This window comes from Callospermophilus lateralis, chromosome 17, assembly GCF_048772815.1.
Source record: "Callospermophilus lateralis isolate mCalLat2 chromosome 17, mCalLat2.hap1, whole genome shotgun sequence".
Lineage (NCBI taxonomy): Eukaryota > Metazoa > Chordata > Mammalia > Rodentia > Sciuridae > Callospermophilus > Callospermophilus lateralis.
The window spans coordinates 24,074,990-24,101,914 of NC_135321.1; the positions used below are offsets into that span (position 1 = coordinate 24,074,990).

At 35.6% G+C, this 26,925-nt stretch overlaps 1 protein-coding gene across 2 annotated transcripts in view; it reads left to right on the plus strand.

The window, feature by feature from the left end:
• The window catches only part of Dym (dymeclin), a 354,439-nt gene that overhangs the window by 132,833 nt on the left and 194,681 nt on the right, over positions 1-26,925 (plus strand). For both annotated transcript variants that reach the window (XM_076836810.2, XM_076836811.2), the window contains exons 9-13: positions 6,710-6,892; positions 11,123-11,301; positions 23,648-23,773; positions 24,453-24,566; positions 25,536-25,630. In XM_076836810.2, coding sequence (XP_076692925.1) covers positions 6,710-6,892; positions 11,123-11,301; positions 23,648-23,773; positions 24,453-24,566; positions 25,536-25,630 — 697 coding nt within the window. The remainder of the gene's footprint in view (positions 1-6,709; positions 6,893-11,122; positions 11,302-23,647; positions 23,774-24,452; positions 24,567-25,535; positions 25,631-26,925) is intronic.

The window sequence follows — 26,925 nt, forward strand, 5'->3', positions numbered from 1 at the left end:
ACTCAAAACTGTTTTAGGAACTAGCAGTCATGAGATATTTCAGAGTGATTTAAATGTAAACACATGTAAAAAGTGAAACTATTAGTGACCTTTTCCCCGATTTCCTAGCATTATATAGTCTGGCCTCAGTTCAAGATTCTGTATGTTACTGTTTTACATTTATTTTAAGCTGGCAAAAATAGTTGCTGTAAATTATACTTTCTTAACATAGAGTTGATTGTATAGAAAAGGAGGTGTTTGAGGACTGTGCTCTTTGATAAAAATAAAACATCAAGTATTTTTTTCCTCTGATGAAACCAACACTCCATTTCATGTAGAAAATATTGTTCTAAGAATTTGTTGTTATCTTTTTTCAAATTAAAATTTTTATTTCTTTTACTATACAATCACTGTAATGCCATGTAAGCATTATAGTGTACCCCACCATCATCTATCATCTTAAAAGGAATGCACACTGCTTTTTTCTTTTTCTTAGTGATAAACATTGTTACATAACTGTAACGTACAGAAAAACACAGGTAGTTTAGTTTTTAGTTCAATTAATAATTATAAGTGAACATGTAGTCAGGTCAGATAATTCTAGCACTCCAGAAACTTTTCTCACACACTCTGCTAATTACTCTTCCCTCTCACCAGTGACGAATCCACTATCTTGACTTCTAATGTTGTAGATAAGTTTTATCTGACTGTGAACTTGATATTAATGGAATCATGTGCTATGTATTCTTTTGTGGTTGTCTTTATTTTTTAAATTTGAGACATTCATCCATATTTTTATGCAAAGTATAGTTTGTTCATTTTTATTGCAATGTTATCATTTCGTTTTAAGACTATCTCATGCTTTGTTTATTCTTTGTATTACAATATGCATTTGGTTTGTTTCTAAATTTTGACTATTGTAGTAATAATACTCATACCTATCTTTGTATTAATCACCAGTGAATTGCTGGGTCCTAGTTTTGCATCATTCAACTTTAATAATTAAAATTATATAGTTTTGCTAATTATTTGCACCAGTTTTATACACTTAATAGATTATATGAGAGTTCCAGTTACTCCACATCCATAGCAACACTTTTGGAGAGGAGGAAGATGGAGATAGATTTACTGAAGTATAATTACAAACAGTAAAAACTTATCCTTGTGGAGCTAATAATGTACCTTGTAGTGTATAGTTCTGTTAGTTTTGCCAGAATATTCTTAACACCTTATCAACTTTTGCCTTTTAGTGTATAACACTCAGCAAAATCAAGGGTTCAAATCAAAGGTCTTATGGAAACATGATTAGTTTGTGTTCCCAGTGGGAGAATGGTGCACTAAGATATGCTGCTGTGTTCTTCTCTTGGTTCCAGCAATGTATGACACATACATCACATTAGTTTTCAAAGTGTCAGTAATTCTATTGTGCCAATTATCTTTGTAATGATACTTGATCTTCTTCATATATTATTTGTTAAAAATATTTTGTGAGTTTGGGAGATATAAAACATTACTTCATAAACACTGGTTGAAAAGCATTAAATTGAGTGTTATGTTCCAGGGAATTTGGATATAAAAAATATATGAAATTCTGCTGGAAAAATGTTAACTTTGTTGATATTCTGTGTCATATGCCTGGATTTGTAACTGAGGGTTGGTTTTCTGTCACAAGTTACTAGTTCATTCCCTCTTATTTCATCTCCTCTAAATGTATACATTTTCACTGTGTCTATGAACAACCTTTTAAGTTGATCATTGTGTTCATTTTAGGATGATCATTATTTTGTTGAGATGGTATACTTTTTTAAAAGATGGTTCTGATGCCTAATGCCATGAGCTAAGAGGAAGGCATAGTTTTTGTTTTTTGTGTTTTTTAAATTTTCCTCTTCCCTCCCCCTCTTCCCTACTGGGGCTCAAACCCAGGGCTTTGTGAATGCTACTTAGTGTTCTACCATTGAACTATACCCCCAGCTCCAAGAATAATTACTTTTTGCTTTATGTATTACAACAAATAACTGCTGTGGACCTTGAAGAATCTTTCTAAGCAAGAAAAAATAAGAAGCGAAAGAAAAATTTTAAAAGGGAGGAAGTGAAATGACATTTTTGTTTGAACTATATACATATAAAAACCCATCAAGCAATGGTCAGTCCTCTTCACAAGTTTCTAAGCAATTTTTTTTTTCTTCATGGATCTTTATATTTAGGTAACATCTCCTACCCCTCACCCCAGCAAACATACTATAGTTCATTTTCTTATTTTTGTTCTATGTCAGTGTTTCCTTTAGACTTTAAGCTACAGTGGGTAGAGCATGATTATCTTTGGTTCATCAGTTCAAATCCAGTTTCTTGCACTTTGCCCAGTCTATAGCAGGTCCTGAATACACCATGAGTTGAATGTATGTATGTCAATACACAGGCAGTTGGGGTATATTTAGAGATAGGGAGTTTCATCTGTGTTTGGAGTATAGGTGATTGGGAAAATGAACTGTAGAGAAGTTAAGTGATTGTCAAATATTTTTTTCCATGCAAATTTTCCTAACTAGTGGTAAATTTCTTCTGTATTTTGTCTATATCAGTGCTAAAATCCTGATTGTGATATTGTGTTACAATTTTTTAAGATGTTACTGTTAGAGGAAATTGGGTAAAGGGTATACAGGATCCCTCTGTATGTGAATTTACAGTTGTATATTTTTTTAATCTGCCCTCCTCATATTCTACCCAGGCTCTGTACAGTTGTCTTAAAATAAAAAGTTTTTAAAAATTATGGGCAGAAAATTTAAAATATTATTTGTAAATAAAAAACTCTGAGGAGTAATATTCTGGAATGTTATGATACATAATTGCATTTATGATACATAATTTTCTGCAGGAAAGGTTGGGAAATGCAGCTTACATTGCTGAATCCCAGTGTGTATGTCCTTTATAGAAAGGAGGGCTCTGCCATCGTGTTTATCCTGGAACATGTTTACTTAACTTTTTTGGTAAAACTGTCTTCCCTTATTATTTTTCTATACTTGTATAGGAAAAGCCCAGGTGTTTTGAGAGATTTTTTGGATTGTGGTGGCAACTAAAGTTGGTTCTTAGCTGTTAGAACCCTTTTCTCCCTGTTGTATTAACTTCCTCAAAGTCAGAGTGGGAGGCTTTCCTTATTTGTATTTGTAGTTGTGGTGTAGAGCCCAACCCCAGCAGGCATTCCTAATCTGTTGACTGAATAGCCTCTTGTAGGTGTGGATTGAAATATCTCTAGTGGAATTTTCATCCATGGACAATAGGATAGCTGACTTATCGTCTTAGTTTTCTCAAGTATGTAGATTGTTATAATATTATAACAAGATATTATAATATTATATCTTTAAAAATATATGAATATGCCCATTTTACCAGATTTTTATAACTATTCTGATAATGTTAGTTATTTTTATATAGTTCTGAAGGAATACTTAGTGTTTTGTAATATATTTGTTTGATGTAAGAAATTAATTTAGCAAGTAGCATGTTTACTAACATGGAAAAATAGTAATTTACCTCTGTTTCTTTAAGTCTTAAGGAAATATCATTGATTTTTTGAGTTCCATTTGAAAAAAATTTTTATAGTTGTAGATGGATAGAATTCCTTTATTTGTTTAGTTTTTTATGCTGTGCTAAGGATAGAACCCAGTGCCTTACACATTCTAGGCAAGCACTCTTCCACTGAGCTATAGTCCTAGCTCGAGTTCCATATTTTTTAAATGAGAGATCTCTTTTCCTTGATGATTATAATATTTATTAATGTTTCAGTTTGTCATTCTTGGTATTTTCATCACATTTTGAGTTTTAAGAATACATATCCTTGAGAACTTAAAAAAACAATAGAATCAACACCAGATTTGTTTTTTTAGTTAATTTCAGTACATTTTTGTTTGAGTTAGATCAATTTTATTTCAGAACGTATTTGGAATAACCAGGGGATATAATTAAATAACTTTGGAAACCATCCTTAATATAATTTTTGGAACAGAAGAAAATACACTGTAACTTTCGTTTACTTTTCTGGTGGAGTGTCCCCCCTGCCCCCAACAGGAAAGTACAGTTCCACTAAGATTCTTGGGTCATAGATCAGAGGCTTGGATCAACAAAAAGAAATGAACCTTTGGAAGAATTCTGATCCAATATCATGGGCCAGTTTAAACTACAATGTAAGCAATGGCAGGCAGCCTCATTCTCCCTATAAGGAAAGGCAACATTGCAGTTCATTAGAAAAGGAAAGTGTTTTTTTCTTTTCTTTTCTTTTTTGGTGTGTGTGTAGATAGGGGAGATTCCTCATAAAATGTTAGTTTATCTGACATTAATAAGCAGCTCTCAGTCCTCTTAGAAACAATCAAAAGGGAATGGGGGAAGGAAAGTGAAGTTGTGCTTAAGTAGAGTTAATATTTTGATTTGGGAATTTGTCCAGGGGTAGTCAACTCTTGGTTCTCATAGTAATGAAAATGAGCAGCTGCAAAGAGAATACAAAAACAGGAATAAAAAAAAAAAAACTACTTATTTTATCTTGGAGAGCATTTTGTGATTATTTTTATTGTGGATTGAACTTCCTAATTGTGTTTTTCGTTACTTGCAATCCTGGAATACACAATGATGGATATAAGGGGCAGACAGTCATGGAACAACCTCTAAGTGGGAAATGACCTAAAAGCTTTTTAAAAAATATTACAGATAAACAATAAACCAATCCCAGTAATTAATACTTGGCTACTGGCTATACTTAAATAATTTTGATTTTCTTATTAAATTTCTTATTTCTTAACTGTTGTGGCCATTGTTTTGACTAAATGGGAATCTGTGATTTGTAGATATCAATTACTGATATTTTTTACTCAGATTTTCTTAATGAAAAGGAGGAAGTACACTACTTAACAGAAACATTTTTATCTTCCTCAATTATCTTAAAATCCTTCCTGCTTTAAAAAAAAAAAACAAAAATCCTTGCTGAGCCTCAACTCTGCTTGTGTCTCACTGAAGACTTATAGCAAATATGTCATTGGAAATTCCCTTCATACTCTTCTAGGGATCTCTGAAATTTGGTGGGAAAGGAACTACACTCTTCCCTCATAACAGCTTGAATTAGTAGTAAACCATTCCAGTGAATTATAGAAAAAGTCTGAGATTTGTATGCTCAAAATTCTGTAAGAAAGGATACATTGATAGGCTTTTTATGAGGTAGTTTAGATTGCATGAATTTAAAAACACACAGTATTAGAAAAGAGCAAATTTTCACACTAAACTGTTTATAATGTTAAAAAAAAAGGAATAAAAAGTATCTGCCTGTGTCAGTTCAGGAGGAATAAAAATTATCAGTTGTTTATTTTGATATGCAGTTTTTTTGGATTACTTTCCAGAAACATTTAATTCCTTTGACAAAGGTGTTTTTCAAAAAATAACATCTGCCCACTATAGTAAGTAATAAATACAGACATGTAAAATGATTCAAGTAAAATAAGAAATCCATTGCCACTCTTCTAGATAGAATGAGTGTTATATGTGTTGGTGATTTTTATTTTCCTCCAAAATTATCAGAAGTCCTTCCTCTCCTTCCTTCCCATCCTTTCCCTCTTCTTCTTCCCCTCTTTCCCCTGTCCACCCCCATTGGCTGTATCCCTAGTTCCAAAGTATATTATGTCACATTTTCTGGAGTTGTGCTTGCTATGCAAGTGGTCTACCTCTTGAGCTACTTCCCCAGCCTGAGGATATGCATTTTAAATTTTAGTGAAGACTACCAAATTATCCTCTACCAAATCCTGTTTCACTTTGATCTCTTCCTGTTTACAATTTGAACTTTTGCCAATGCTGGGTGGTATAAGTCTTTTGAAAATCTTCTGTTTGCATAAAATTTTCTGTCACATAAATTTTTGTTTGTATTTTGATGGCTAACATACTAAATTTTAGATTCAGTTGGGGGCAGATGTGACTTTTTTTTCAGTACTGTCTTTGTCCACAAACATGTTATGTCTTTACATTAATTTAGATCTCTTATGACCTTCAGTCAAGTTTTGGGGTTGCTTTCCCGAAGGTCTTACATATTTTAGTTTTATTCCTGAATAGTTTCTGGTGTTTTACTATTATGATTGGAATTAAATATATTCTTTTCTTTCTTTTTTAATTTGGGGATTTGAACCCAGGGTCACTTTACCACTGAGCTACATCCAGTTCACATGTTCCATAAATATAAGTGGCCAGGGGGTACTCTATTGGACAGTGCACTCTAAATCGACAATCATAATGTGTGCAAATAATGAATATTTTTTTCCCTAACTTTTAAGAAGTCTTTTTTCCTTACCTTAATCTTGCTTGGAGTACCAGTAGTACAATGCTGATGCTGATGGTATTAATAGGACTAGTTCATGTGTTTGTAAATTTGAGCACTGTGAATTATTGGTATCAAGTTGTACATGGAATTTTCTCATAATTATGCATATGCTTCCTTATGTAAAGAAGAATTTAGATAATTGTTAATTATCAATAATTAAGATAATTCTTAAATAATTATCTTTAACGGTTATCAATGTGGAGTTATGGAATTAGGAACTGATAGTCTTTAAAACATTTGAACAATGGAATTTTCAAATTATGAACTTATTTTGCTCCTATAATAAAAAAGGTGTTATTTCAATTTTTAAACATTAAAAAGTGTAGAATATTGTGCAGAAATGCATAAATTATTGATGGCAGCAATCCTATGTGTTTTCTTCTCAAGCTGGACTCTGGACTGTGTTCACACTAGGAGGTGTGGGCAGCAAAGCAGCTGCCTCTCCAGAGCTTTCTTCCCCTCTGGCCAACCAGAGTCTCCTGCTTCTGCTGGTGCTGGCTAACCTGACAGATGCTCCAGATGCACCCAATCCCTACAGACAGGCCATTATGTCCTTTAAGAACACACAAGGTTTGTAATTTTTTTTCTCTGAATATTCTTTCTTATGAGATTGTTGTTCACACCATATTGTTTATTGTCTTATAGTTTTGGAGATGTATCAGTTTGTTATTTTCATATTGGTTAAAAATGAGAAAAACTTAGATTTTCCTGTCAATATTCTCAGGAAAGTCAAATAAATCTTAGAAGAGTGCTATGATCCTTTATATCCCTTTTAAGTTTATATTTCTTTTAGAGATAACCAAACTAGCTTGTGTTTAATTTGGCCAGCTTGTCCTCCTATTAGGGATACAGAATAATAACCTATGAAACCCAAATAGTAGGTTATCTTAAATTTTCATTTAAAGTCTATTCTAGTTAGAGTTTTATAGAACTAAAAATTAGATCAGAAATCAGCAAATATTAAGGAGCAAATATTCACAAGGTCATCTGGTCTTTTCCTCTTAACTCTGCCATTGCAATTGAAAAGCAACCATAGATAACACAAGAAGGAACGAACTTGGCCATGTACCAGAAAATCTTTATTTCCAAAACAGATGGTGGGCTGTACTTCATTAACCCCTAAAGTAGAACATGAACAGATAGATATATTTTAAAATACTAATCTCCTAACAAAAGGTAACATTCTACAATTCTATAGTAGCTAGATTATCAAGATGTATGCAATAGATATAGAAAATATGGTACATATACACAGTGGAGTTCTACTCAGCCATAAAGAAGAATAAAATTATGTCATTTGCTGGTAAATGGGTGGAACTGGAGAACATCATCCTAAGTAAAGTAAGCCAGATGCAGAAAACCAGGGTGGAATGTTCTCCTTCCTATGCAGATACTAGAGAGGAAAAGGAGGTAGAAAAGGAGGGGATTGATCTCTTGAAAACAGAAGAGAGAGCAGTATAGTAGAAGCAGGGGACTAATGGGGAGGGAGGAGGAGAGGGAAATGGGAAGAACTGGAGAATGAAGTTGACCAAATTATGCTATATGTATGCATAAATATATCACAGTGCATTCCAATTTTATATATAGCTATCATGTACCAATAAATAAGTAAATAGATGGAAGGAAGACAACAGAGTAGAGGAAGGGAATCAGAAGGGAGGAAGAGAAGGAGGGTGACAGCACTGGGGGTTGAAATGGAGAAAACTGTTATATGCATTTATGAATATGTCAAAATGAACCCCAATAATAACGTATAAATGTAATGTCCTAAAACAGATTCACCCAACATTCATGTATTTAAGTTGTGCAAAATGTACATACATTGGGTAGGAACATTAAGGCTTCTGCATCTGTGCTATGTCTTTCCAGACTATTTTAACATACATTTTTAATAGTCAGTGGATTAGTGTATCAATTAGTTGTATCTTTGCCAATTCTGGTATTATTTGCAGAGTATCTCAGTCCATTTGTGCTGCTGTAATTAAATACCTGAGACTGGGTAATTTATAAAGGACAGAAATTTATTCTCACAGTTCTGGGAAGATCAAAGGCTCCAAAGGTTTAGGTTTGGTGAGGAACTGAAAACTGCTTCTAAGATGGTACTATGGATACTGTGTTCTCATATGGCAGAAGAGATGGAAGGACTTAAAGAAGCCAACTGGCTGCGTGGAATCTCTTTTATGAGAGCTTTAATCCCATTCACAAGGGAGGAGCATTTAAGACCTAACCACCTCCTATAGGGCTCCCCTCTTAACACAATTGCTTTTGAGTCTAAGCTTCAACAATAGAATTCACGCCAGTAACACAGGGCAATAGGGACTCAATAATAGTTTGATGAACAAATAATGAAACCTCATACATCTGGTAGTACTTTTCTGTTCCATTTCTACACTCTTCTTCCTGGTGACAATGTGACTTAATGGTTAAGTAAACAAATTTTGGAGCCAAACAGACCTGGGTTCACACCTCACCTTCGTCACTTTAGAATGTGAGACCTTTGATATTTCACATAATTAGTCACCTCAATGATTTTGTCTATGAAATGAAGATAATGCCACCTAATAGCATTTATATGAATACTAAGAAAAATAAAATTTTAAAATGATCAGTTCAGATTTTACCACATAGATAATAATCTATTATTTTAAATATGGAAAGCCAGGGCACCATGTAGTAGAATGAAGGCATTTATAGATGCCTTCCTCTCCTGTCCATGGTTTCTACTGCTGTTACTGTGGCTGCTCTGGCCAAATATTAGTAAGCATTTTGGTTTGAACTTTGCTTGAGATAGTCATTTTTTGGGAGACCATGTAGTACAGAGATTAAAAAATTGGCTTTATGGGTGTTTTTTTTTCTTTTTTCTTTCAATACCATTGCCCTTAATTGTGAAGCAGGGGGTATTATCTCTACTTCACATGATTTTTGTAAGAATTAACTGGGGTTTTACCGTAGCACAGACTTACCACATTATTCCTGTTGTTATAGGAACAGATGTAATTCTGAGGTTCATCTGGTTTTTACTCAAGGCTGACCCGAGAAAAGCTGCTTATTCTCTCCAAGTCTCCATTTCATCCTTTGTCCAGCTGGTCAGATAAAGACATGGCTGTTGTTCACGTTGAGTAGGGCCTAGCAGGGGCTAGCAGGCAGAAAGCCGGCTGTGTTTTGGCTGGTACCCTTGCTGCTGACGCTGTGGAGGCACTCAGTGCCGTCAGCTGTGCTACAGCTCAGTGAACACGCTGCTCTGCTTCCACTTTAAAGAGGTTCAGAGTGTCCAGAGTCTTTTCCAGTGAGTCTTCTGTAATATTTGCATACTTACAGTAGAAGACAAACTTCTTTTTGCCATCCTTTACAAGAATTCAGTCACACAAAGGCATTATTTTTATAAGTGTCAAAATGATAGTGTTAAGATTGAAAAAATAATCTATTATTTCAAATGTGGAAAAGCCAGGGCACCATGTAGTAGAAGTGAAGGCATTTATAGATGCCTTCCTCTCACAAACACAAAGTGTAGGAAGGAGAATCAGAGGTACAGGGCCACCGGGTTTTTGGTATTCGGACATAACTCTTTTCCACAAGAGCATGGCTTTCAGGAATGGTAAATGTTTTGCTTTATTGGTGGCAACTTTACTGTGTGTGTGTGTGTGTGTATGTGTGTGTGTGTGTGTGTGTGTGTGTGTGTGTGTGTGTGTATAGTTGTAGTTGGACACAGTATCTTTACTTTTTTTTTTTTTTTTACATGGTGCTGAGGATCAAACCCAGCGCCTCGCATGGCTAGGTGAGAGCTCTACCACTGAGACACAATCCTAGCCCCTGCTTTCATGTTTTTAAGAGATTTTTGGTGCTTATTTTCAGCACACATGAAAGTATCAGCTCTTTGTAGTGTCACATTCCCTTGTTTTATCTCAGGAGATTATGACTTTCTGTTGAACCTATCTTTATCTCCTAAATCTAACCTTCCTTCAGTTTCTACACAAATCCTGTGAACTATAGAAAAAGGGCCATGTCTGTTTTAGAATATGAAGAATTTTCCCAGAGTAGACTATGATTTATGCTTTTTATCATTCCAGTGACCATTCTTTAAAAAAAAAAAAAAAGAAGAAGAAGAAATTTCTTAGCAGTTATGGTCAATTAAGCTTTGTTCTCTTTTAAACAAAATGTTATAGAAATTTTCTAGTAGTTGTCTTAGGCTTGGTATGTTCTGTACATTAGAGAAACTAATGTTGAATGTGTATTGATTTGAGTATTATTTTAAAACTTGCTAAATTATATGTTGTTTTCTATCCATATTTAGAAATGGGTTAATAACATTGGTGAATACTTCAGCCATGATTTATTTGTTTGCAGTAAATGAACTTAGCTTCAAGGCAGGTTTTTTGTAAACCTATCTTATAAGAAGATTTCCTTTTTATATAGAAGCTGTATTATTTGTTTTTTAGATATTTTTATTTAGTATTGGTGTTTTTGTTTTGACATCAAGGGATCTCAGTATCTTGATTAAATGGTATTTATGGAAGGACCTTTTGCCCCATGGCGATGTTTAAACACATGTTCTTAGCTGATTTAGTTCAGCTCTATTTATGGTAACATAGTAACAGAGTCAAACTATGTAACTTATTTTAGTAAAGTTTAAAATATAATTTGAAATTTTGGCTCTGAAATGTAGGGATTGTACTTAAACCTAAGAGAAATTGATTTGTATGCTTTATTTTCACAGTGCTTTTATTGTTTGTACAAAAAACATGGTCCAGAAAATACTCATGCACTGTTTTTTAAAAATCTGCTTGTTTTTTTGTATTCTAGATAGCAGCCCTTTCCCCTCATCAATTCCACATGCCTTCCAGATTAACTTTAACAGTTTGTACACAGCCCTATGTGAACAGCAAACATCTGATCAAGCAACGCTCCTCTTGTACACACTGCTCCATCAGAATAGTAATGTCAGAACATACATGCTGGCTCGCACAGATATGGAAAATCTTGTAAGTATCATGCTAAACCTGCCACATTTTGTGTATTTTATAATATTTTGAAGAATAATTTCTTTTCCCAAGAGGGTAAGTATATTTGCCTGGTTGCCACACAGATTGATGGTTAAGAAGTTGATAGGGAAAATGTCACTAGGCACAGGCAAAGGCCTGCATTGCTTCGGTGTGTGAGACTCCTCTCATAGCAGTGGCCTCACAGAGCTGAGCACAGCAGCATCCTCAGCTGGTACCAGGCTTCCCAGTTCTTGGGGCCTTTAGCAGACACTCATTGCTCAGGATTCAGCCTGATTAAAGTCTTCTAAGAAGCACCCTCTGCAATTCTCAAGATTTTTATTTCTTCTTGGTCCCTCCAGCTGCTAGCTGCCTGCCCACCATGTTAGTGTAATTGGTCACAGTTGCAGCATCTTCCTGAGGAGAATGGCTGAAAGGAAAGGTGATAGTGTCCTATCCTCATGAAGGCTTGGACTCTAGCTCTGTCTGAACACAGTTCCTGGCCTGTTATAGTTAGTTATTTTAAGGTACTTTACTGGACGTCTCCCAACTCAAGATACTTTACCATTGAGCCACATCCCTTGGTCCTTTTTAAAACATTTTTATTTTGAAACAGGATTTCATTAAGCTGTCCCAGCTGACCTCAAAATTGCAATCCTCCTGCTTCAGCCTCCATAGTAGCTGGGATTACAGACTTGCACTACTGAACTCAGCTAGGCATCTCTTTAATGAATAGTGTTTTTTCATTATGTGAGTGAAATTGGTTCCACAATATTTGTCTCTAGATATAAACTCCCGTAAGCAATCATTGATTTCCATTATAACTAATGTGTAAGATATTAGCCCTCTTACTAAGGTATGTTTGATGTCTTTCCATATACAGATAACTGTGGATTGTTATTGTGCTTGTCCAGTTTTATTGTTGTTAACATTCTTTAATCTGTAAACTCTGATATTCAGATGGCAATGTATTAATGCATTCATAAAAAATGTGAACATTCCTGAAATAGTCTGCAGCTGGCTGATAGCAACAGACTGTCCCCTCTTCCCCAGTTTTTACAGATTGATAAGAAATTTGGTGGCCATTTGTTTCAGTGTTAAAGTGCTATGTAAATACTGAAGAAACATGAGCTTTTGGAATTCACGGAGCATATTCTGCATCACAGTGACACTATGAACAGAAAGTGTGATGAAAGAACCTGTCTCCTCACGAGTGACGTGTGGAAAACATATTTTGTTTAAATAGCAAAATTGGATGTAAAAGTGTACTGCTTTGGTGTATGAACTTGTAAAGAGAAGGTTTGTTTCTCATGGATATGAATAAACACAGAGACAAGTCTAAACGGGTTGCATTCTAACAGAAATGTATTAAGCAGAAAGCCCAGAAAGCCCAGGACATCACCGTTTCATTGTCCTATGGTGAGGATATGGGTATGCAAGGTGAGGCAGGGAGCTGCAGCTGGTTGTCCTTGACGACACACAGTGAATGGTGTCAGGGTTTTGTTCTGAGGTTTTTAAGGGGTTGGAGTAGCATTTGTTTTAGTTTTGTTTTTAATTTTCTTTCATAGATTACTTTGATAATTTTTTAATTTATGTCCCCATGTGTCCTTTTGCCTTTCTTAGAAAACACCTTATCAGTTGGAATTTATTGTACTGAGGATTATGTTATTGTTAACATTATTTAATTCTCTAGACTCTGATATTAAGAAGACAATGTTAGGAGGCTGGGGTTGTGGCTCAGCAGTAGAATGCTCGCCTAGCATGTGTGAGGCGCTGGGTTCAATCCTCAGCACCATATAAAAAGTAAATAAATAAAATAAAGGTATTATGTCCATTTAAAAAAAAAAGAAAAAGAAGAAAACAATGTTAGGCATTTCACAGTGTCTCTCAGAATACCTTGTAGTGTACAGGTGCTTGTGAGGCTGGAGGAACTCCTTCCTCTCTACAATGTCAAGTGTAGACTGACTTGAGTTCTTTGTACTGGTGCTTTGACTTAATAGCTCTTTGACTCCTTTTAACTCAAGTACTCCTTAATCTGGTCTAACTTCTTGTGATGCATTTTTAAATTGGTATTTATTAGAATATCAATGCAATGACTTCTAAATTTCTTTTTGTATCTATGAATAGTGTTTCAGGCAGAATCCAAGTACCCAAATGTTAAGAATAGAATTAAAGAAGGCAAACTTTTTAGGAAAAAACCTATACTGATGTGATTTTTTTAAGATTTTATCATCACAAGCAAAGTAGTTTATCCATGAAAGTAGCTAGACATCTTAAATGTCACAATTCTATTAGTTGTAAGTAACAAACTTCTTTATGTCTGCCTTGAGTGAAAAGAAATGTTTTGGCACAAATGAAAACTCATGAAGCTTTTTAGCTTCAGTCATGGCTGGATCTAGGGGCTAAACATTTCCATCCCTTGCCTCTGCTTTCCAAAGTAAATGCTTAAACAAGAAAGCCTTGGCCTTGTTGTCAGGCATACACTTTGAAATGGAGAGAGAGGGGACCATGTGTAGCTCAGAGCACGTGTCTATATTATCATTTGTAAGCCAGAAGGAAGAAAATTTACATCTACTATTCATAAAAATTTCATGAAGTGCTCCAGTATTCCTTTTTTGGGCCATGTGCTCACTTCCTTGACCAATCACTATGGAATGGAGCCCTCTTAATAATTAGCCTTCTTAACCTTTAACAAAAGGATTTCGTTCATTCTTTCTTTCTCTTTCCACATTTTTTTATTGGTATATTATAGTAGTGCATATTGGTGGGATTTGTTGTTACTTATGCATATAACAATATAATTTCCCAGTATTGTTCCCCCTTTCTCCCCTCTTTCCATCCTCTGGTCTTCTTCCTCTGCTGATCTCCCTTTAGTTTTCATGAGACCACCCCCCACACACACACACACACGCCTTTCTTTTTCTTTTACCTAACTTCCTCATATGAGAGAAAATATAGGACCCTTTGACCTTGGCTTATTTCACATAATATAACATAATGGTCTTAAGTTCTATCCATCTTCCTGCAAATGACATAATTTTATTTTTCTTTATAGCTGAGTAATACTCCACCGTGCATATATAAAACAGAGTTTCTTCATCCATTCATCTGTTGATGGATACCTAGGCTGGTTCCATAGTTTGGCTGTTGTGTATCATGCCACTATAAACATGGTATGCATATATTACTATAGTTTGATGACGTTAATTATTTGGGGTAAATACCAAAGAGTGGTATAGCTGGATTATATGGTGGTTCCATGCCTAGTCTTTTGAGAAACCTGCATACTGAGTTACATTGTGGTTGTACTAATTTACATTTCCACCAACAGTATAGAAGTGTTTCTTTTTTTTTCCACATCCTCTCCAGCATTTATTATTGTTTGTATTCTTGACGTCTGCCATTCTGACTGATGTGAAATGAAATCTCATTGTAGTTTTGATTTGCGTTTCCCTGATTGCTAATGATATTGAACTCTTTTTCATGTATTTATTGTTCATTTGTATTTCTTCTTTTGAGAAGTGCCTGCTTAGTTTATTTGCCCATTTAGTAATTGGGTTATTTGTTTTTTTGTATTTATATATTCTGTATATTAATCCCGTGTAGAAGAACAGCTAGCAAAGATATTTCCCCATTCTATTCTGTAGATTCTCTCTTCACATCCCTAATTTTTTCTTTTGCTGTTCAGAAGCTTTTAAATTTAATGTTGTCCTGTTTATTAACTCTTGGCATGATTTCTTTAGCTTTAGGGTCATATTGAGAAAGTCATTGTCTGTGCCTATACATTGGAGTGTTGATCCTATCTTTTCTTCTAGGGGGTGATTGTTTCTGTTCTAATTCGAATCCATTTTGGGTTGGTTTTTATGCATGTTGAGAGATAAGGGTCTAATATCATTCTTTTGATATGGATAATCAGTTTTCTTAACACCGTTTGTCAAGGATCAAATGACTGTAGATGTGTGTGTTTGTCTCTGTGTCTTATATTCTGTACCATTTATATGTCAGTTTTTGTGCCAGTACCATGCAGTTTTTGTTACTATAACTCTGTAGTATAATTGAAAGTCAGGTATTGTGATGACTCTGGTATTGCTTTTTTTTGGTTTAAAATTGCTTTGGTATTCTGGGTCTTTTATTCTGCCAAATGAATTTTAGGATTTTTTTTCTAGTTATGTGAAGAATGTCATTGGTATTTTAATGGGTATTGCATTGAATCTGTATATTGCTTTTGGTAGTATGAACAATTTAACAATATTAATTCTGCCTCTCCCTGAACATGGGAGGTCTTTCCATTCTCTTGAGTTTTTCTTTCATATCTTTCTTCAATGTACAAGAGGATTTCTTAAAAGGGATTCTGGACAAATAAGATATACTCACTGGAACATTGCATTATTTGTAACTTCTTTAATTAGGTGATTATGAGTTAGTTACCATTTAAATTTCTGTTTATGTTCATCAGTCAGGTAGAGATTTTGTGGCCATTTCCCTTAAGCCTCCACCAGTCTTATGCTCTTGGATCAGGCCTTGAACCTGCATATATACTGTAATATGGAAGTCATGTCATATTTATAGCTTACAAGCTTAAAACTTTACTGAAGAGACACATAGAAAACGAGATTGGTATTTACTGGTGACATGAAGTCTATGTGTCATGAATTATCAAAACAAGTTACATAAGGATTTTTTATATCTTCTTCTGGATAGCTGTCTTTTATCTTCTGAGTATGATTTTTGCCGGGTTTCATTCGCAACTAAAACACTCGGGTAAACTGGGCTAACTGGGCTGCGCAAAATAACCACACAAGAGACACAAATACTTTTTTTCTTTGAGGTTGCTCTGAGGGCTCCTCTGACCTTAGGGTCCGCAGGAGGAGAGAGAGAGCATGTGCTGACCCCTTTTATTGAGGAGAAGCTATTCAAATGAGGCAAAGGGTCAGGTTTCAAGGGGCTGAGTCATCTTCTTGATGTTCACTGTCAGCAGGTTGACTGACATCTAGGTAGGCCACACCCAAGGGCACAGTAAGAGAATGGGACACACACAAGGCACTTCCATGGAAGATTCTATCCTAAACAGGGCAAGGGGTTATATTACAAAGGAACAGGTGAGCATAGTTCCACCCATGGGGCTGTAGGAAGACCTGCCGGGGCACAAAGACACAGTCACTTGAACTTAGAAGAGCGGGGCAGTTTAGCAGCATGGGTGCTTGACACCACATTGCCCAGCTTGGGAGTTAACTCAGTCACGGGCGAGGTGGTCTCCCACAGATTTATTTATTTACTTATTTATTTTGTACTGGGAATTGAACCCAGAGTTGCTTAACTACTGGGACTCATCCCCGGCCTCTTTAAAAATCTTTTTTATTTTTTATTTTGAGACTTGATCTTGCTAAATTGTTAAGGCAAAAAATATGTCCTTTTCATGACTATGTTTCTCGAGGCTGACTTTGAACTTGCAATCCTCTTGCCTTAACTTCTTGAACCAGCTTCTGAGTGTGATTTGTACATAAAAATAAAAAAGGTCAAATATCCTATTTGTTTAGTCTAGCCTGCACCCTGCACAGGCGATGGAAATGGGGTTCCCCTCAATGAAATGGGCTGGCTGAGAAATAAAAGCTAAGAAAAATGGAACAATGAAAAAACCACAGGACACAGAAATAAATTTCAAAAAGCGTGGGCAGGACAGGCAAGTCGATCATATGAATCCAGCTTCTATATTAAAAGGCAAAATGGTGCCCACACCTGCTTAATTTATATTGGGGAACATCAAAGGCCTTCCACAGAGTGTTTCTTCTCCAGAAAAGGATAAAGGTGGGCTGTCCAGTTCCCAACGGGTTATGCCCATCTCTAGAGCAACCCTAAGAGATCTTCCTAGTACATTGAAGATAAAGGTCATGTGCCTTGGGCAATTTCTTGCCAGGGAGAGCCACAGATAGTTCCCAAGGTTAAACCTAAAATCTCCCTGTTTTTGTGTTTTGTTTTGTTTTGTTTTTCTTTTGGTACTTGGGATAAAACTCAGGGGGCTCTCCACCACTGAGCCACATCTCCAGCCCTATTTTTTGTATTTTATTTATGATAGGGTCTCAGTGAGTTGCTTAGCACCACGCTTTTGCTGAGGCTGGCTTTGTACTTGCCATCTTCCTGCCTCAGCCTCCCAAGCCACTGGAATTGCAGTTGTGCACCACCATACCCAGCATGTTTAGCTCTTTTTATGACTGTGTTTCTTGAAAGCCTTGGGACATGTTTTTTGCCTTAACTTCTTTACTTAGTGTTCCCTTTTCAGCTTGTTATGATCCGCTTCTGTTCCCACAGCTCTGTTGTCAGTAGTTGCTTGTTGCTAAACCCAGTGGGCATGTTTCATCACTACTTTATTTGAGCATTCTGCTACATTTGACAGTGTTCACCTCTATTCTTAAGATACCCAACCTCCATATGTTAATCCATTCTGGCTGCTGTCACAGAAATATTGCAGAGTGGATGCTTAAACAAGAGAAATTTATTTCTCATAATTTTATAGGTTGAAAATTCTAAGATAAAAGTGCTGTCAACTCCTTGTCTGATGAGGGCCTGCTTCTTGGTGTGCATATGACTGTGTACTTGCTTGAGTCCTTATATGGCGAAGGGCTTAGAGGGAGAGGAAGCAAGCTGTGTCCTGTCTCTTATTATGGCAATAGTCCTATCATGAGAGTTCCACCTTCTTGCCTAATAACCTCCCAAGACTTCACCTCTTAATACCATCCCATTGGGGTTAGAGTTTCAACCCATGAATTCTGGGGAGTAGAAACATGCTGTCTGTTCACCTACACACATTCTTATCTTTCTGACCCTTGTTCTTTGCTGGTATTCTACCTCTGTGCCTTTTGCTTTTCTGTTTTATGTGTTATTCTTTTCTTAGCTCTCAAATGTGCCCTGCTGAAGAGTTTTCTCCTAATTTTTTCTCCCCCTTCTTTGCTCTTCTCCCTCAAACATCTAGTGAATTCCATTGTGTTGTCATTTATATGTGTTTTTTAATGATGTTATTGTATTTTTTAAATACCTGTATTTTGTTTATATTTATGTGTGCTGAGGATCAAACCCAAGCTTCACACATGCTAAGCAAGGGCTCTACCACTGAGCTACAGCCCCAGCCCCTGTATGTGCACAGCTTTTGAGTTCTGTATTTACATTCCTCATTGCCTATGTCTTAAATCTGTGTTCCCACTTGCCCCAGACATTCCCTAGGGGTTCATCATAGATACCTTGTCCCAAACATGTGAAAGTTGGGCTCATTATCTCCCCAGGACCTGTTCTTCCTTCTCTTACTCCTGTGTTCTTTATCACATTGATGAGCCATTCATATAGTTCGTGAAAGATAAATGCTTTGACCCTTCTGTTTTTTTCCCCCCCACATTCAAAGAAGTCCTTTTGATTTCTCAACCTTAATACTATTGGAATCCATTAATTTTTTTTCTTCATTGCCACTCCTGTGGTTTAAGCTGCTTATCTCTTCAATTACTTCAATATCTTTAACTGGCTTTCCTGCTTTCTGTCTTGCCAGTCTTAAACATTCTCAACCCGTTAGTCAAAGTGAATTTACTAATGTCAGATATGATCACGTCCCTTCCTAGCTGTAAAGTCTTTTCATGCCTTCATAGTTTCCTCAGCTAAAACTCTGATTCTTTAATGTAGCCAAAAGACTACATTAATTTTGTCACAGATCCCGTTTTTGGGTTTTTCTTTTCTGCATTATTGTTCTTGTGTTCTTTTCTATTTATATTCAATTAATTGAATTTCTCTCAATGTGATCTATTTCCTAAGTTTAGACATGGTTTTCTCTCTTGAATACTTCTTCCCACAGAAGTCTGTTTGCCCCTTTTCTCAACTACCATAACTCTTCAGATCTCAGTTTCATTAATTCTTTCAGATTTAAAGTGCTGTTCTAAAAGTAATTATATATCATATGCAATGGGATTTATCCCAGGAATATAAGCTTTGTTCAACATCTGAAAATCAGTTAATGTCATGTCAATAGAGTAAAGATTAAAAATTACATGATCATTTAAATAAATACAGAAAAAAGTATTTGTCAAAATTATTACCCTTTCATGATAAAAACTCTTTTATGATAAAAAAAAAAAAAAAAACAGGAAGGGAACTTACTCAGTCTGATAAAGGGCGTCACTAAGCCCCAGAGTTAACACCTACTAAATGATGAAAGAATACTTTGGTCCTGTGATCAAAGATAAAGATGCCTACTTTTGCTTTTTTTTTTTTTTTTTTTTTTGGTACCTGGGATTTTACTCAGGGTTGCTCAACCTCTGAGCCACATCCCCAGCCCATTTTTATTTTTTATTTTGGGACAGGGTCTTGCTAAGTTGCCGAGGCTGCCTTTGCCGCAGTCTGGCTGGGCACAATTCAGGAGCCACTTTTCAAAAGAAACGAACTTTATTTTTAGAATACACACACCAAACCACACAGCTCCTCAGGAAAAACCACCACCGGCTTCCCACAAGCCTCTCAACCTCCCCCACTCCTACTGCTCTTGAGGCTGATTGGCTGGGTCGTGTGGGCAGAGCCAAAAAAAGTCCCCTAATGAGCAGCTCTGTGGTCTGAAAGGGCGGGGAAACAGCCCAATGAGCATCACCGCAGAGAAGCCAATCAGTTGGCAGCTAGAAGTTTTCTGGGGCTGCTATGAGCCAATCATCAGCGGGCAGCTGGAAGTTTGCTGGGGCCCCTTCGGCTGTGGCTCTCAACATGCCTTTAAACTTGTGGTACTTCTGCCTCAGCCTCCTGAGTCACTAGGATTACAGGTGTGTGCCACCATGCCTGGCTTAAAGTCATCTAAATGGCAAAGTACGGAGTAAAACATTGCCATTTGCAGGTGTCAGTATCTTATATGTAGAGTACCTTAATATATCCTCAGGGGAAAAAAAAACTGTTAAAACTATTAGAAGGGTTTGGCATGGTTGTAAGATATAGGATTAGGATACGAAATCAATATGTAGAAACCACTGTAATTTTATTCCTTAACAATGGAGAATCCAAAAATCAAATTAAGAAAATAGTTCTAATCACAGTAGCATCAAAAAGAGTAAAATACTTAGGAATAAATTTAACCAAGGAAGTACAAAATTTATGCTATGAAAATATTATTGAAAGAAATGGGAAAAATCCCATATTTATGGATCATAGTACTTAACTTTGTGAAGATGGCAGTTGTCCCTGAACTGACTTACGGATTCAACACAATACCTTCTAGAAACTCAGCCAACTTATTTATGGAAATTGATAAGGCAATTCTGAAATTCATATGGAATTACAGGGAACCTGGAACAGCCTAAACATTCCTAAAAAAGAATGAAGGTGGAGCATTCACACTTCCTTATTGTTTCAAAATGTACAAAGTACCAGTAATCAGGACTTTACTGCCACAGGATAGACATAATAGATGAATGGAAGTGATTTGAAAGTTCAGAAATAAACCCTTATTTTGATGGTCTGCTTATTTTTAGTCGGAATCAAGACTAGTGTGGAAGGGATAATAGTCTTTTTTGAACCAGTGGTGTTGAGACAGCTGGAGAGCCTCTTGTGAGAGAATGGAGTTGAGCCTTCAAACTATGTCCATATTCACTCAAAACACATCAAAAGCATGGGAGTTAGACTTTATGACTTAGGATTTGGCAAATAATTCTTAGGTATAACAACAAACGCATGAAAAGCAAAAGGAAAAAAACAGATAAACTGGACTTCATCAATATAAAAATTTGTGTGCTTCAAAGTATACCATCAAGAAAGTGAAGAGAGTCCACAGATGTGAGAACAAGATTAATGAATGCAAATCATGGGTCTGAATATATAAAGAACTTGATAACTCAATAATAAAAACAGCCCAATTTAAAAATGCTTGAAAGATTTGCATAAACATTCTACAAGGAAGACATACAAATGACTAATAATCAGCACATAAAAACAGTACTTGAAATCACTAGTGATCAGGTAAATGGAAATGAAAACTACAGTGAGATACCACTTTATCCACTTGAAGGCTACAGTAAAAAAAGTTAAATAATATTAAGTGTTGCAAGGATGTGTAGATATGTGCTCTTTTATACATTGTTAGTACATGGAATCATGCAGCTGCTTTGGAGAAGTCTGACAGATCTTGAAACAGTTATCATATCACCCAACAATTCACTGTAAATGATAGTACATATTCAAAATAAATGAAAACCTGTCTATAGAAAAACCTTTTCAATAAATGTTCATAGCAGCAGCATTCATAAAGTAGAGTAGAAATATAGTCCTAAAGTAGAAACAATCAAGAAAAGTCCATCAACAAATTAAGTGTGTACAGTAGAATAATATTTGACAAAAAAAGGATTGAGATCCTGATGGATGCTACTATGTGGGAACATGCTCAGTGAAGGGAGGCAGTCACCAAAGTCTGCATCTTATGAGATTCCCTTCATTAGAAACCCCAGAAAGAAGATAATGCTAAGTGAAGTTAGCCAATCTCAAAAACCAAATGCCGAATGTTTTCTCTGATATAAGGAGGCTGATTCATAGTGGGGTAGGGAGGGGGAGTGTGGGAGGAATAGATGAACTCTAGATAGTGCAGAGGGGTGGGAGGGGAAGGGGGTGTATAGAGTTAGAGATGATGTTAGAATATGATGGACATTATTAACCAAAGTGTATGTATAAAGGCACAAATTGGTGTGAATATGCTTTGTATACAACCAGAGATATGAAAAATTGTTCTCTACATGTGTAATAAGAATTGTAATGCATTCTGCTGTCATATGTAAATTAAAAAATTAATTTAAAAAAAGAAACCCCAGAACAGGAAAATTTATGGAGATTGAAAGTAGTTTCTTTGAGTGTTGGGCAGGGTAGGAAAAGAGGGATGGTTGGGGTGATAGCTAAAGAGCCTGGGATTTCTTTTTGAGATAAAAATGTTCTAAAATTGTGATGGTTACTAATTTTTATGAATATCCTAAAAATAATTGACTTTTGCCCTTTAAATGGAATGGATTGATTGTATGATATGTAAGTTATAGCTCAATAAAAAATGTTTAAAAGAAAAAATTCAAGCGCTATTCCAACATACTCATTTTGGACCCATTTACTTGTCTGTCTTGTTCAGTAAAGTACAGGGTTTTAAGAGTGTGTTAGGTAGTACAGTATGTAATACCTGTAGTACATTCATACTGTAGTGATGAATGTGTTTCTTAAGGCTTAGCCAGAACAAGAATGACATGGCACAAAAAATCTATTGAAAACTGCAGAATCAGAAATAACAAATGCTGAGTTAAATGACTATACAGAATCTAACTATGCTAACTAGGTAATGTGAAATGTGAGTACAATATATCGTATTTGACATCAGAAGGACCTCTAAAGAGAAAGATGCCTGGAGTGTACAAAGTAAAAAGAGCAATGACTATTGTGGTGCATTTAGTTCTTAAATTTAGTGTTGTTCATGCATCTGCACTTTACAATTTAGAGAAATAAGAGAAAGTTTCAGCTGTAACTTGTAAAAGAGTAATATACAACTAACATAGGTGTACCTTCCCAAATGTATCTATTTTTATGGCTTTGCATACCACTGTGGGAACTTTGTACAGTGAACTCATTACAGGTTATTGTCTGATTTACAATATAAGAGTTTTTGCTTGTTTTCTTGCATCCACTGGAGAGTATTCATGGTAGTTTCATATAAGGAGTAATTTGCAGCTAATTAGCTCATATTTAATAGATACATTTAGTAATCTACTTAATTAGTAGAGAATGAACAAATTGAAGGTGTCAAAGTAATGATTTGAAATAGACTAAATTTGTCTGTATGGAAACAGGATTATAAAATGAAATGCTGGACAAATACTCTGAAGAGTAAAACCTCAATATACATGACAAAAATGTACCTTGGGCTATAGTAGTCTGTTTAATTTATTAACATTGAAATACATACTGTAGTACATGTATATGCTTAGTTTCACTTAGTGAAACTAAGCATATGCATGAAAACATTCTTGAATTTCTGGGCATCTGGCTTTTCTCCCCTTTCTTGGCTGGGGCAAGGTGATGTGATTTCTTAAACATTTCAGCCCCTGACCCTAAATGTTCTCTGAAAATTCAGTCTCTAGGTTGGATAGACTTTCACAGACCTTCCTAGAGTTAGTGATGATTTCCTTTCTTGGTTTCTTAGCTATGCTTATGGGAAGTGCATGTAGTCAGGAGTGGGTTTGCATGGTTTTTTTTTCCTTTAAATTCAAATATAACTATGATATTAAAGTAAAAAGTACAAAACAAAAGTGTAAAGGGTTTAAAACAGTTGAGTAAGGTATTGGAATAGTACATTATGGTTTTTATTCCCTAGGTTTTACCAATTCTTGAGATTCTGTATCATGTTGAAGAAAGAAATTCACACCATGTATATATGGCCCTTATAATATTATTGATCCTTACAGAAGATGATGGCTTCAATAGGTCCATTCATGAAGTGGTAAGTTACAGTTACTTTGACCCAGTCAGAGTTACAATGCAGATATGCTTCTACATACAATTTGCTGGGGGGAATCCTCTCATGCCCAGTTTGTGTGTGTGTAATTCGTTTCTTCCTTGACACCCATGGTACAGTTCTACTGTGGAAACACCTCAGCTTAGTTTAGGAACAGTTCTTTCTCCCTGAGGCCTGGAGTTGCTCTCCAGAGCTGCCTGCTTCACACAGCCACAGCTGGTGGCTGTACATCCTTCCTGAAGGTCAGGTTCGCTGTGCTCCTGGCCTCTCTCCTAAACATACCTGGAGAGGTTTTCTGAACTCTGTTGGGAAAGCTCTACTTTTCAAAAGGCATCTATCTTTTCTTATTTTCAAATCACTTTTTTCTGTCACTTTTATCTTATATGCCATATCTCTTTCAGATATATCTCCTTTTTGTCTATTAATGATCTCTTCCTCTGTTTTTCAGACTGGGTTGGGCTTTTTCTCTTCTATTTTAAGAAGGAAGAAGCAAGCACATTAGCTCCGTTTACTTGCTAGAACTGAAAAAATCTCATAATTCACTTTTATTTACTGTTTAACCTTTCTGAGTGAAGCTGTAGCTTATGAAAAACTGTAGACATGGAGCAGTACCTTTTTCCTTAAAGCACTATTTTTTTACTTAAACCTTTCTTCTCTGTTACAGATGTTAAAAAATATTACTTGGTATTCAGAACGGGTTTTAACTGAAATTTCACTGGGGAGTCTCCTGATTCTGGTTGTAATAAGAACCATTCAGTACAATATGACAAGGACAAGAGTAAGTATTCCTCAGCTTTTTTTTTCTTTAATTTTTATGCATATAGTATAAGTAAGACTACAATTTAAAATAATCTTAATTTTGGGGGCACTAAAATTCTCATGAATTTTAGTGGGAAAATACACATCAGCATATAGTCACTCCATTGCATGATTGTTGGATAATGTCTGTTTCTTAATATTTAATGGCTATACTAGCAGAGATATTTTATATGAAATAGAAAACAAACAGTGCAACACATTTAGATCAAAGTTATGTATCTTTGCTGAACTATAACATGATTTTCCTTTTTCAAAGCATCAACAACAAAGTATAAAAGGTATAAACAGGACAAAATATGAATTCAGATGGGAAAGAAATGTAAAGAGAGAGAATACTTGAAAGAGTAAAAGAAAAATTTTTACTGGATTCTGTATGTACTACTGATGAGTGAATTTCAGTTCTAGTCTATAGCAATATATTATCAAAGAAAGTAATGTATAGAAGTCATAGCTAAATGGTCCAGTTAACTTAAATATTTTTGCTTATTTCTCTATAGGGCTAATGTAGATCTATGTTCATATTTATTATCTGAGACCCTAGGAGCCAGATGTGTTTTGGTATAGAGAATTCATTGTATTTTAGGAAGGTAATTATAGTGTATGTATTATATTATGTGTGATCATTAGGTCTGACGCAGCACACTATATTTAACATTAATATTTCCACAGCAAACTATTTGAGTGTTCACCATGCTGGGAATGATGGACACCATCAGTGGCATAATATTTTGTGTTAGTTGCTTCTAGATGGGTTGTGAAAAAACATTGACTTCTCTGAACTTTATGGATTTGGGAACTAGAGAAAAGGAATGATGCACCTGAATTTTCTAAAATAAGTAATAATTGAATTTACACTTGCTCCTAGTTAATCTTGCTTAAGATGTAGAGAAGATTTGACATGTGCTTTAAACTTGCTGTGTTCTAACAGGACAAGTACCTTCACACAAATTGTTTGGCAGCGCTAGCAAATATGTCAGCACAGTTTCGCTCCCTCCATCAGTATGCTGCACAGAGGATCATCAGGTAAATATAAGCTTTAAAAGAAATAGTGCTTTCTGCCTTCTGGCTGACCTATGAGTAGAATACAATGTTGGTCTCTTTTTAAATGTAAGAAATACCAAAATTTCCAACTTAATTTTCATCACTCTCTTCTTTGGTTGAAAATATCTTTCTATTTTCTCATCTACTTTTTGATCAAAGTTCATTTTATTTACTTTTAATTTTTTTTCTAGTGGTAGGTATTGTGTGATATCTTTTTACAGGGGAGCAGGTGCTTTTCTGAGTAATGCAAACAAAATCAACATATTTGCTTAGTATTTCACAGAACATCATGTTACACTTTAAAGGTGTTTTCTGTATTTGTTTTGAGGAAATTCTTTTTCTTGGTGCTGGGGTTTGAATCAGGGTCTTGCTCATGCTGGGCAAATATTCTACCACTAACCTATATGTCCAGCCCTGAGAATTCTTTTTATAGCAATTTACCATTGTGTTCATTTCTTGTTGCCATAGAAAATTGCCTCAAATTAATGGGCTTAAAGCAGCATACATTTGTTATCTTACAATTCTGTAGATTAGAAGTCTAACATAAGTCTCACTAGGCTAAAATCAAAGGTCAATAGGGCTGCTTTCCTTTCTTAAGGCTCCAGGAGAGAATCTTTTTCTTGATCTCTTCTAGCTGTTGGAGGCTTCCTCATTCCTGGGCTTATGATCCCTTCCACCATTTTCAAAGCTAGCAACAGCAGGTTACTGAGTACTTCTCATTTCTCATCACTCTGCCCTCCTCTGTTGTTCCCTCTGCCACTTAGAGGACCCTTTGTGATTGTTTCCACACTACCCAAATAATCCAGGTGATCTCCTTTTTCTCAAGATCTATAACAGAATCACAGCTGCAAAGTCCCTTTTGCCATGTTAGGTAACATATTTATAAGTTTTGGGGATTAGGGTGGGGCACTTGGGGGTGGGGGTGGGGGTTGGCATTGTACTGTCTGCCACCACTGTCATCACCAGAAACTCCTTTCCCACCCTCTGCCAGTGACATGATATTTAAAGTACAGAGAGCTAATTAACTAATCATGAATAAATATCACTTTCAGGGATTTTCAGCATGTGGTTACTTTTTGTATTCTAGTAGGATGTTCAGTGTTAGCAGCTCTCAAATAGAACATTTGTTACATGTCAACAAAATCATTGTTTTCTTTAATTCTTTTAGGGAAGTACAGTTTAGAACATTAGTTTGTTTCTAGCCATTGGTGCTGAACCCAACTCCATATCACTTTTAAGCTCTGATCTCATATTCTGCCCATTTGTTATATGCTTAT